The following is a 12,618-nucleotide window of genomic DNA, read 5'->3' as shown; positions in this document are numbered from 1 at the left end:
AGTAAACTATATTAACAGTGACCGTTTTCGAGAAAAGTTATATTTATATGAATGATAATATACTTAGTGTTATTAAGTGTTACCATATAGGTATGTGTATAGGTTATACTAATAATAGTATTATTAATCTTTAATTATTCAACTTTTATATATACTTATCATTATATGTTACATCTATAAATATACCTCTATGTGATACATACATATACATATTCTTTATTATTATTATTATACATGTATGTGTTCATAACTATATGATATATATATATATATAGTAGGTGTATGTGTTACATATATAATAGTGTAAGATGGTACATATACATATACTTATTACTTTTCATTATTATGTTTACTAACTTATGTATCTTACATAATAAACATTCATACATACATATACACGTACATATACATACACATATACACATACATATACACGTATGCATATATTTACATATACACACACACATATACATACAGTGTATACATGCACATATGTACGTATGCATGCATGCATGCACGTACACCATGATCATAATTACTTAACTAATCACAATATCATAACTTTTATCACAATCTTAACCTAATCGATACATAAAATCACAACTTTTTACATATAATTAATCATAATTTATAATCTTTTAATCACATAAAATAATAACTTTTTAACATATCAACTAATAATCTTTTTAGCCATAATCTACTCGTAAACATAATCTTTATCTATCATTACTAACTAGTTAATAACTTTTCACATAAAATCATAACTTATCATAATACTTTTAGGTTTAACAATCCTATTACTTCATAATTATAATTCATACTTGTTATCATCTTTTAATTTTACAACTAGTTTATTATCATACATCTTTTATCATTATCATAATCTTATACTTAACAATTACTTGATCAATATCTTTATCATTAATCATTATAATTAACCTTACAACAATCTTAACTCAATCAAAACTTAGCCTTAATGCTTTAACATAATACTTATATATATAACATTAAGGGTAATTAAATTAAGAACAAATTTAACTAGAGTTTAGGCTACCTTAGGGATGATTGGAGACAAGGATTGGTGATGATGAATGGCGAAACAGAAATAGATTACAGCAGCAGCAGTATGACCCAATTGAGGTCTGTTTGGGTCAGATTAACTCGGCAGAAAGTAGCAACAGATCACGACCTACCAGGAGGTTCTTCTTGGCTTCTATGATCGACAGAAAGACAGAAAACAAGCAAACAAACAATCAAACTTCGAAAGGGCTGTTGTGGGTTGAATATTACAGCAGGAAACAGAAGCAAACTTACTTGTTTTCGTTGCACAGGAACAGCAGCAACTAGGAACAAAAACGCAGCAGGTTTAATGGCTAATTGCAGTCGATATAGGAGGCTGTTTTGGTGGCTATGTTGTCGACAGAAAACAGATGGAGCAGGTGATCTAGTTCGACAGACTATGGAGATGGTTTAGGGGTTTTTAACGATAAAAAATGGGGGGAAAGCAGGAGGTTTATGTCGACTGGATTGCAGGTTTAATTGTGGTGATTAACTTGGAAAATCACGATGCTTTTATAGGTCTTGTAGGTTTCCTAATGGCATTAAACTACTTGGAGATCAAGGAAAGAATTAGAGTTGAACTAGGATTTACCAACTTAAGAGTCAAGTTAAATTTCCTAAAGAAACCTACAGCCGAAATTTTGTGATCAATGTATTTGTTTTCCCCTTTTTTTTACACGGCTTCTTTTATTTATTTATATATATTATTTCTTTTTTCTTTTTATAATTATTATTATTATTAATATTAGGGTTATATTATTTAAATACATTTTATTTATTTATTAGACCCTAATCTTTTATTAGTTGGTGATTTGGTTCCAATTAGTCTACATATTAATTTGTATAGTTTATTTCATGTCACTTTTAAGTATTAGTATATAGTTTATATAATAAAGATAATACACGAATACATAAACTTTATATTAACAAAAATATTGATCAAAAGTTAATATTTAATCAAAGTTTATTAAGTAAGGTTCATGAGTACAAGTAATCCTATTAATGGAACAATTAACACAGAAAGTGAAAAATTGAGGGTCGTCATACAACTTGTCTTAGATTGATTGTTTACTAAACCGAACCAAGGGGGTAAATTAGATTCAAATGATTAGACGATATAGGGATGAATTGTATGAAATGAACGTTTGTACAATTATTGATAACTATGAACATAGAAGTCAAGTTTCAAGCCTTAGAACTAGTTAAGTTATCCGATTACAAATACAAGAACTATAGAGAAAAGGGAACCCTTGATCTTGTAATTGTGTTTGCATATTTGCTAAAGAGAACTCTTGGTGAATCTAATAGGTAACTTACATACAAAGTCATTCAATCAGGCCTTAATATCAAAACTTACATTCAATACCGAGGGTAAAAGATCTAGATAAACATTTCGTCTCTTTGATTTAATTCAAACTATCTTTACTTGCTTTATTTACAATAGATTAAAACTAAAAATACTAAAAACAGTTCCTTTACTTATAAAACTAGAAATCCTCTTGATTCGCCCATCGTTAAAGGGTAAAACCAAAATATTTCGTACCTTTCAATTTCATTAACTTAGTTAATCATAATATAGTTTCTAATTGTAGTTTGATACGTACAATTGTCCTTGGAACGATACACGGACTAAACCATTATCTATACTACTACACGATCGGGTACACTGCCCGTAGTTGTGTAATAGTTCTAATAACCGGTATTTTTCCTAATATAAATCATATGACACGTTCTTCACATCATTGACCCTATTATTCCTCTTCATTCGCATCGTTCCAATGCTCTGCCTAACGGGAATTTCTCTTTACGGTCGTACTATTGAGGAATCAAATCTCTGTATCCCATTTACGGAGTTCTTCCTATCTGTTCTTTCTAACTATAGTATCGCCATTGGTTAGTTGCATCATCATAGTGTCCGGAAGGTTATTACTTTCAAAATATATTTCAAGGGTCACAATCGTTGTCCGTCAATTCATATATTTAGAATCATATTTCTTCTTTCCCCGATTGGTACCACATTTTTCCATTTGCAACTTCACGGGTTTATTGGTCTGACAAAACGTCAATTGACAATTGGGTCTGAAGGACCCTTTGGAGCAGGAACTCGTTTAAATGTGAACAACAACCACATGAATGGTAGAGAGAATAAGTCAAATGGTCAACTTATATTCCACAGCTCTCTTGAATACATTGAAATTTGGTGGATAATGTTAACTAACTAGGGAACCCTGGGGATCTTTATATAGCCCTCACTATATATCCCACCATACAAGAGTAGACATGGACACATAATTGGCTCATTCCAAGGTCCTAACAATCTCCTCCATGAGTTTTTTATGTGTCAAAAATAGCTCCTTATCTAAAATATACAAAATTACATGGAAATAGATTTAACTATTAATAACTAATCCTACCCCCCCCCCCCCCCAATACACACACACACACAAATCATGTACGGTCGTTGATGTAGATCTCCTTCATGGAGTTCCTCTATCTTCAACGATTTGTTGAGTATACACAGCGGAATGCATAAGACATAATTTGCTTGACTTGAGTTGACGTGTCAAAACTCTAGAAGCTCCCCCACAAAGTACTTGGGCTCTTCGTTCAACTCGAATACTCGATCATTGGCCCTTGACCCGATCTTGAAAAAATCCTCATATGATGTAGGAATTCCTTTGAATCTCCAGCCCCGCCCCCACACCCCCAATCAATCATTTCTTTCTTGAAGTGCGAGTCTTGTAACGTATATATACAAGAGTCATCGTTATAGCATCACTTCATGTCAAAATGAATACTTCGTATTCTTGGAGGCTCCCCCCTCAAAGCATTCGTGGGCTCCTACGTGGACTAAGCACAATGTTCGAAAATCTACTTAAGTTTGAATTTTAACTAGGTTCGATATACCTCAGTAAAGAAAGATATCTTCGCCGAATTCACTTAGTTCCCTCCAACATTTGACTTGCCAAGCAAACACGGAAGAACCATAGAAACTACCCCCCCCCCCCAAAACCAAAGTATATGGGGCACTAATTTCATTCGTTATAGCGCCGTATCGATATAAGATTCCATAAATTCCCTTAAGGATGTGGAAATTTCCTTTTGTTCCCCTTACTCACTTTTCAAATAAGCAACGCTATGTGATGTTAAAACATCTCTTTGAAGTTCGACTCCTATACCGCACATGTATAGAAGTCGATGTCGAATCATCACTCGCCTTGGTTAGAAAGTTCGAACGTACTACTTGTGAATGTCCTTCTCCAAAGCACTCGTGAGCTCCTAAATCGTGTAGCAAGACTTTCACCTACTTGAACTAAGCACGACTTTAAGAATTACACAATTCCACGTCTTTTGTAATTTCTTTAGACATTTTCTAAGTTCTTTTGAGCATTTACTAACAAGAGCTCCAACGAAGACGGTTTTTCTCTTCGTTGCCTTTACTTCTCGTTTATATCAAGTAATAACTCGTCACGAACATCAACCATATCACATTCTCCTCCAAAATGATGATTATATGCAATAAAGCATCATTTTTATTGGTTGATGTGATCGGCAATCCCCAAAAGTGAGTGAAATAACGTGTATGGGATCTAGGAACCTTGCACTGGTTCCAGCCTACTTATTTGCTGGTTTTGGCTCCTATGTTGGATTATATTATGTGCTGGCAGTGTGCTGACCGGGTGGTGGTTGCCGCCTATAGTGGGTTTGTATTAGTAACTTACGGTTACCAGATGCTTTATCCGGTATGCCTCGTTTGTTTTAGCAACTTTTCCTAAGGTCTCCTGGCCAAGCTCCCCGGCGACGACAGAGGAAGCAACCCGCCCAGGGCGAAGTTACTTGGGGGTAGGAGGCGTCCGCCCTCGTTCGATTTTAAAATTTTGGTGGAAAATTTTTGTATTTTTCGACTTTGCCCCTGGTGGATTTTTTTTTTGCCCCAAAACCTTCAAATTTCGCTCAAAATTCTCCAAAATTTGCCCCCAAACCTTCATATTTTTGTCCAAAATCCTCCATATTTTTCTTAAAAACCTCATTCTTTTGCCTCAAAACCTCCATATTTTGTCAAAAAAAAGTTGCTACAGTTTTAAATTTTTTTCACCCCCGATAAAAAAAATCCTGCTTCCGCCACTGAACCCGACCGCTGTGGCGGGGCGGCTTTTTTCTTTTACAATAAGACATGGACGATTATCCCAACCCGCTGTAGCTTACTAGTATATCATTACTCACCCGGATACCCTTTTTCTTTCTTTCTTTCTTTCTTTTTTTTATTATTATTTTTTTTATTAAAAGGCTACCTAGTTACCCTTAACCAGGGGCGTAAATGTTACGGGGCGGAGGGGGGCAGTCGGCCCAAGTGGATTTGCAATTTTTAGTGCAAAAATTTTGGATTTTCGATTTTGCCCCCGGTGGAATATTTTTTTTTGCCCCGAATCTTGTATTTTCCCCTAAAACCTCCATATTTTGCTAAAAATCTCCAAATTTTGCCCAAAAACCTCCAAATTTTGTCCAAAAACCTCTATATTTTGCCCCAAAAGCTCCATAATTCGCCCAAAAAAACAATTGCTACCCTTTAACAAAATTTTCGTCCCCGGTAAAAAAAATTCCTGTATGCGCCATTGCCCTTAACCATTACCCCTTATTAGTTAGAAAGTAATACCTCATTTTTGAACCTTATTAAACAGAAAACTGCCCTGAACCTAAGCACGAACTACGAAGCATAATTGTATAGCACACCAAGTCAGGGTAGCCAGCTTATAAAATAAAATCGAGCTCAGGGTATGCATATAAAGTAAAGGTTAGGAGCCAAAAACAGTCCAAGATTGCACCATCTTGTTGAAGCAAAGACATCCTGAGTTTTAATGTTGCTGTGCTGGCTGAAGAGACAGACAGATTTTAGTAAAAATTCTCACGAAAATTATTCTACATGAGAATATTTTACGAAACAGTTTATAAGCATATAGTATTGCAAACAGATGCAAAATACAAGCAAAGCGTATCTTAAGAAAGATGCAATGAGACTGTCAGCATTTGGTAGGTTTGCTCATCAAAACGTTTCAGCTAACGCCAGTCGTATGATTGAATGAAAAAAGCACTCCACAAAAATTTACACTCGTACTGTCTTTTTATATCTTATTTCAACTTGAATATTGAGTTACCAATGATGACAACACAAAAGTCGTTAAATCATATAATCTAAGCCTAAGTAAACAAACTCCTTTTGGATGTCATATGCATCAGAAACAGACTTTGGGTGGCTTTCTCCCCCTCAACCCATTATCTTTCTAGCTAAATTTTCTAAGTATGTGGACTATTTGGCTCGTTTGAGTTATAAAACCCCGAATCAACCAATGTACTGATATTGACTCAGGGGATTAGTGAGATCATATTTAATATGAATCTAGATATCACAACCTTTTTAACCTGCACTGCACCTTCTTCGCATTTCCAACTCAGCGTCATCAGTTTGCATCACCACCAAGTTATAGTCTACCATAAACGCCACTTCCAGTTAATAAGTAAAAACGTCACCTGTTTAAGGTTTTCTTTTTACCCTGTAGATCTAAGAACGTGTACCAACACCTTCAGCATCTGAAAAAAAAAATTACTAATCTAATATATACCCTGCCATCTGTATATTTACTGCCATAATTCTCTTACAAATTGTTTGTTTCTTCCATTTTTATGAAGTGGAAGCTCACCAGTGCCCTCATAAGGACAGTAATTAAAAGCCTTAGCAGTAATCATCATACATCGCTACTTAAAAGAGCACATACATAAAATTGCCGACTTGGGGTAGCAAATCAGGCACAAGATTCAACTAATTGACTTTCACGTGGCTTGAGTAGATAAAAAACGGTCCAGTCAAGGTGATGTTATTTACCCGTTCATTTATGAATGTGTCATTTTGGGTCAAGTAAGAAATAACAGAAATGGGAACAGTTCAAACGGGTCAAACGGGCTTGCAGTAAGCCAGAATCGATTTAATGTATAAATAGTTCCTGATCGCACACAGGTCAGTTTCACCAAGGACTCAAAATTTTATGTTACCTTCATAATCAGAGCAAATAAATTAGAGAGAGAACATTAAAGGAAAATCAACAAAACCAGAGCACATACACAACCCATACATGCACAAGACTATATATCTCAAGTCTCAAACTCCAGCCCAGTTATCATTTTACATTTCAACAAGAACAATGTAAAAAGTGCATGAATTCAGTCAGTTTGAGATCAGTGTTATTCACCTTTACTACATCATGTATCAAATACACCTAAATCCATCACAAACAACTAACATCTCAATGCGAGCGAGCGATTTACATTCGGAGATCCAAGACACAAACTCGGTTGTTGTTGGTACAAGCAGCGATCTTGTCACCGTTTTTGTCCCAGCTAATATCAAATATACTCCCATTACTGGAATAGGATTTGACAATCTTGCCATCTTTTAGTGACCATACATGCATGCACCTATCCATAGAACCACTAGCCAAATATTCGCCATTTGGGCTAAACGACAGAGTATATACAGCCTCACTGTTATTCAGTAAAATTCCAACTGTTAATGAATTATTATTTATTTATTATTTTCTAGTATCAATCAATGTACAACTAGAGCATATACTCCATGGTTATATCTTAGGTTATCAATCTTTACTTAAAATATCATCACATCAGTTCTCGAATAAAACAAGTTTATGTTACTATGCATTTTCAAGAACAAATCACTATCCATTTATATAATATAGTTCCAGTACATTATGCTGCAGGGGTAATTAATGTCTTCCTACCATTTATCAATGTAACTTATAGTACTTGGTTGGACATTTTTGGTATGATAGCTTATAAGAAAATGAGCAAGTATTTGTTACTTATATTCCTAAACAACATGAAACGCATCGAAATCATCAGATATATTTTTTAGTAACGCAACAATTAATATTTATGTATCGCAAGGAAAGAATCATTGTGAAGATGTATACCGGTGAGCATTCAAGCTGCTGAGAAGATTTCCAGACTGTACATCCCATAGCTTCACTGTCGAGTCACATGATCCACTGAAGAAAAAAATAAAAAATATAATTATAATAATATTTGGTATAAGAAAAAAAAAGGCCTGGATAAGATGAAGAGGGTAAACATGAGCAACATACCTTGCCAACAATAACTGCTTATTTGGATTGGCTGTTGCAGGTCCGGTAGGACTCCATCTGATTGTGAATATTTCCTGCATTATTATTATTATTAGTATTAGTATGAAATTAAAAAAAAAGATCAGTTTGATCAAAAGATATAGTTCTTGATGTATTATGTTTCCAAACACACCACAAAGACGATTTTCTCATCAATAAGAATGAATAACCAAAGGAATCTACAATAACATGAATGAATCACCTTAGTATGATTTCTAAAATCACGAAGAGGGGAAGTTTGCTTTGAACTCCAGACCTGAACAATATTAATTCCAAGTTAAACCATAATACCATCTACGATGCTTTGGCAGCTAAGAGACACGATAAAGTTTAAATCTTTGCGAACATAACCTTTACAGTGCTATCATCAGAACAGGAAGCCAATAATGAACGATTTGGGCTCCATTTGACACAATTAACCTCACCCTGAAATCAAGTAAAGATCAAAATATCAATGATTGCTGCAAAATTATTAAGTTACTATAACCTCAACATAAAGCCTGTCAAAGATCCAAATAGTTTAGTTAAATGTGTGAATTAGTTACATGCTACTTCATAACCTAAGTGATTTCATATTTATTTCCACTTATTTGTATCACAAAAACTTTCCTTTAGTACACTATTAAAGATCCAGAAATTAAAATTTACAGAGAACAAATCTGAAAGAAAAAAAAACATGCAGTTTATATCACAAACCGTATGACCAATTAGCAGTGTGAAGTCTTGATTTGCTCCAATCTCGCAAACAGAAACCATAAAATCAGCTGATCCCGAGGCAAACGAAAGATTATCCCGCCAATCAGCATCAAGAACAGGACCTATCAAGTTGTGAAATGTGTATGGTTCAGTTTAAACTAAGACATTCAACAGATATTTGTGAAGCTACACAAGTCATTCAACAGTACCTGAATGGACTACGAATTGTTGCTTCACTTCATGTGCATTAACATCCCACACAATCGAAGTATTATCAAAGCTTCCAGTAAGAAGGTAATCACCGTCCATACTCCACTTAACAGCAACTACGGGCCCCCTATGTTTACTCAAAACACTCTTCAGTTCACCTGCGTTATATACACCCCACTATAATAACTTTAACCTGGTTATCTTTAAAAATATGTAAAAACAGCTAAAGCCTTGCCATTTTGATCCCATAATCTAGTGTTCCCATCGTTAGAACCAGTGGCAAGAAGCGTTCCATCCAACTGTAAAAAGGATCAGAATATAGCAATAAAGATGAACATAAGTGCTTTTAATAAACCACGTAAAAAGAATAATATTTTCTGCACTTACATTCCAATTAAGTGTTGTAACTTCTTTTCCTTTTGCATTTGGTCTACCTTTAGAATGATCCAGTACACACACATTCCTTATCCTATTCTGTGCACCAGCTCTGTTAGTCCTGTCTGCAACGGTCCAAATCCTAGCAGTCGAATCTCCAGACCTATGAATCATCACAACAAATGTGAATTATGTAATCAAATATCATATATTACATTATAATAGTATATTTAATCAAATGAGAAGGTGTATATGAAACATATTTGACTTTCTACAGCAACAAAAGATCGAAGAAACAATTGGGTCAATACATAACACACTCACCCAGAGGCAAGAAGTGAACCTGATGGACTCCAAGCACAAGTGCTGACCTAAGAGAATACAAAAAATGGGCCCATTCAATTCTCAAGTAAACAATCTGTTAGAACTAATAGTTATTATGTTATGACCACGAGAAAGAAGTGCAAACCTCAGAAGTATGACCTTCCAAGATCAATACATCTTCTGTAGTACGGACCCCACGAGTTCGAGGTCTTGTAGGGGTAGTAGATATACCCATTGGTACAGGTCCTAAAACATATCCCCCAAAGGATTATATACTTTGCACATGCCAATAATTGTAGACAAAATGAAACAATTAGACATATAAGTATGTATGTTGTACACCAGAAAACATAACATGAGAGTCCTCCCTTTATTGATGTCGCAACACTATAGGGTTCATCGAATCTGTGAAAAGGAGAGTGCAGAAGCTGAAAGTATCTAAATTTGTTGCTCTACATAAGTATGTTATGCATGAATATATGAGTGCGTGTTGCGAAAACTTGTTCAGATGAACATTTGTTGGTTCAAACATACCAAATCTTACTACTAGTCAAAGTACATTATATATTGAATACTAAAGTATAGTCAGTTTAATCCACAGAATGCATAAATATTAAAAAGGAAATAAGCAATTACGTAAGTATAAAAATTACAGTAAATAAATAAATAAATAATGAGAAAGATGATAGAAACGCACAGTGAATCCAATTGCCGTGGAAGAAGTATCGTGTTATGAATCATTTTCGTTCATGTCTCTCTTTTTATCCCAATCCCAGTCTCGAATCACAACTGAAACCTTAATTATTACACGACTAACTTATTGTTTTGTTTCCTTAGGTGGAAAATTTCTGACTTACCCCCAAAGTAGATACGAGTACTAGATTTCAACCACCTCATTAAAAAAATTTGAACTGGTTTAATACTAATTAAACCGAAAGGGGAACAGATCAAAGGAAGGAAAAGATAAATCATCATTTTTACGTAAAAGATAGATAGCTATTCTGCCAAATTAAGCCCCATCCTTCCAAATACGACTACAAGCGCTACTTGGTTCTAACAAGTTTGAAAGAATTGGCTTAATGTGAAGATAACTATGAAAACTATATTGGACAGATGACTACAACAAGACATATAAGAGCCAATTTACTACAACGATGATGTTACTCGTTTAAAGACAAAAGACTCGGGATGCTTGGCATGTTTCCATGCATGAACTGAAATATAGATTGACACGTGTTTGTCGAACTTGTCATATGAGAAGTATGAAATCTCGCAACGTGGTAACGATTTTCCTCTAGCAATAAATTACAATCCAACCATTCTGTGGATACAAAGCCAACAACATCCATATCAGTTTACTGAAATCGAAAATACACTATATCTTAAAATTAGTAAATTATAATTTATAAATTAGTAGACTAAAATGTACGGAATAAACCCAATATACTTTGCATATGTTTTTTATGCATATACTGTGCCCAATTTCAAGAAAACTTACCTCCCAATGTCAATTTGTCTGCAAGATTCGAGTTAACCTTACGCTTCCTTTCACTATCAGGATCATTAACAACTACAGCTTTACCCTTCTCGCGTTCTCTCTCCTTTTCAAGTTCCTCTTCAGCCTTCTGTTTCTTTTTCTCTTCAACAATTTGTTTTAGTTCATATACATCCTTAGTGAGGAGTTCCACTGGACTAATGAATGATAAATCTTCTTCTACATCAGTATCATTCTGTCAAATTAGAAAGAAAAACAGTATCAGCATTGCAATTGTAATGAATAATATAATACATGAAAATTGAAAACCGGTGAAATAGTTAACAAACTGACAACGGCCAACTCTTTTTCTAATTCGAGATACTGAATTCCTTTCTGTACGAAAGTGACAAGAGCTGATGGTGGAACCAAATTTCCATCAATACTAGTATCCTTGATCAGACCTGACTCGTTCGCAAAATTAAAAGCTGTATGTTCAAAACCTGGAATTAAGATAAATCAACATATCAATTCAACAGCATGTCCAATAAATTGAAAATTCTATTTAACCGAATTCTGATATACATAATTACACAAATCTTTATACAATTCGAAGATCAAACTGATCATCAGAAACGACATCGTTTTCAAAACCTAACAGATCAATAAGTACAAAATGCGAGTTCTATAACCAAGAGATAAGAGAAATCACATGTTTTAAGAATGAAAAACGCAATTTGAACTAACATAAGGGCAAAATCATTATCAAACAGTTAAATGTATGCACGGATAATGAAAATTTTGCATCGCGAACGTAAATCTAATAATTTATACATATGTATGTAATCATGTGATGTGACGTTTACCTGATTCATTAAGGTAACGTAAGATCATGTAGTTCAATTCGGCGGAACTGATGTTAATCATGTTTGCTGATGCAGTTTGATGAAAGATTTATGAAAAATAGCGTAGATTGAGTGAAGCAATCGTTTGTTAGATCGTCGTTTGTTATAAGTTCACTAAACCCTAGATACCGGAAAAATTGGGCAGTTCAATGAGTGATGCTGGAAAATATTCTAAATGAAACCCAAATGTATATAATGTAAGGAATTAATTTTGATATTTATTACTTTTATTTTGTTTGATCTTAAGGGATTATTTTGTTTAATGTGTGATCTTGGATATTACTTTTTGATTCATGTACATCTAATTACTTATTTATCTTTAATTATGCTTACAATAATTATATAAGTTTAACTCTTTAAATTAATTTAGAGGCATACATGTAAA

At 34.1% G+C, this 12,618-nt stretch overlaps 1 protein-coding gene across 1 annotated transcript; it reads right to left on the bottom strand.

Moving 5' to 3' along the window:
* Window positions 1-7,128: 7,128 nt before the first annotated feature.
* LOC139896285 (WD40 repeat-containing protein HOS15-like) lies at window positions 7,129-12,403 on the bottom strand. The gene is made up of 15 exons (XM_071878887.1): window positions 12,195-12,403; window positions 11,683-11,831; window positions 11,353-11,584; window positions 11,038-11,175; window positions 10,000-10,100; window positions 9,855-9,901; window positions 9,543-9,693; window positions 9,391-9,454; window positions 9,155-9,313; window positions 8,946-9,067; window positions 8,601-8,675; window positions 8,452-8,505; window positions 8,211-8,284; window positions 8,040-8,114; window positions 7,129-7,593 (listed from the first exon to the last, which is right to left on the bottom strand). The coding sequence occupies exons 1-15, from the start codon at window positions 12,253-12,255 to the stop codon at window positions 7,374-7,376; spliced, it is 1,722 nt and encodes a 573-aa protein (XP_071734988.1). The 5' UTR covers window positions 12,256-12,403; the 3' UTR covers window positions 7,129-7,373.
* Between the last annotated feature and the right edge of the window lie 215 nt (window positions 12,404-12,618).

The sequence above is a fragment of the Rutidosis leptorrhynchoides genome, chromosome 1 (genome assembly GCF_046630445.1).
Source record: "Rutidosis leptorrhynchoides isolate AG116_Rl617_1_P2 chromosome 1, CSIRO_AGI_Rlap_v1, whole genome shotgun sequence".
NCBI classification, from domain to species: Eukaryota; Viridiplantae; Streptophyta; class Magnoliopsida; order Asterales; family Asteraceae; genus Rutidosis; species Rutidosis leptorrhynchoides.
This window is presented reverse-complemented; position numbering and strand designations above follow the sequence as displayed.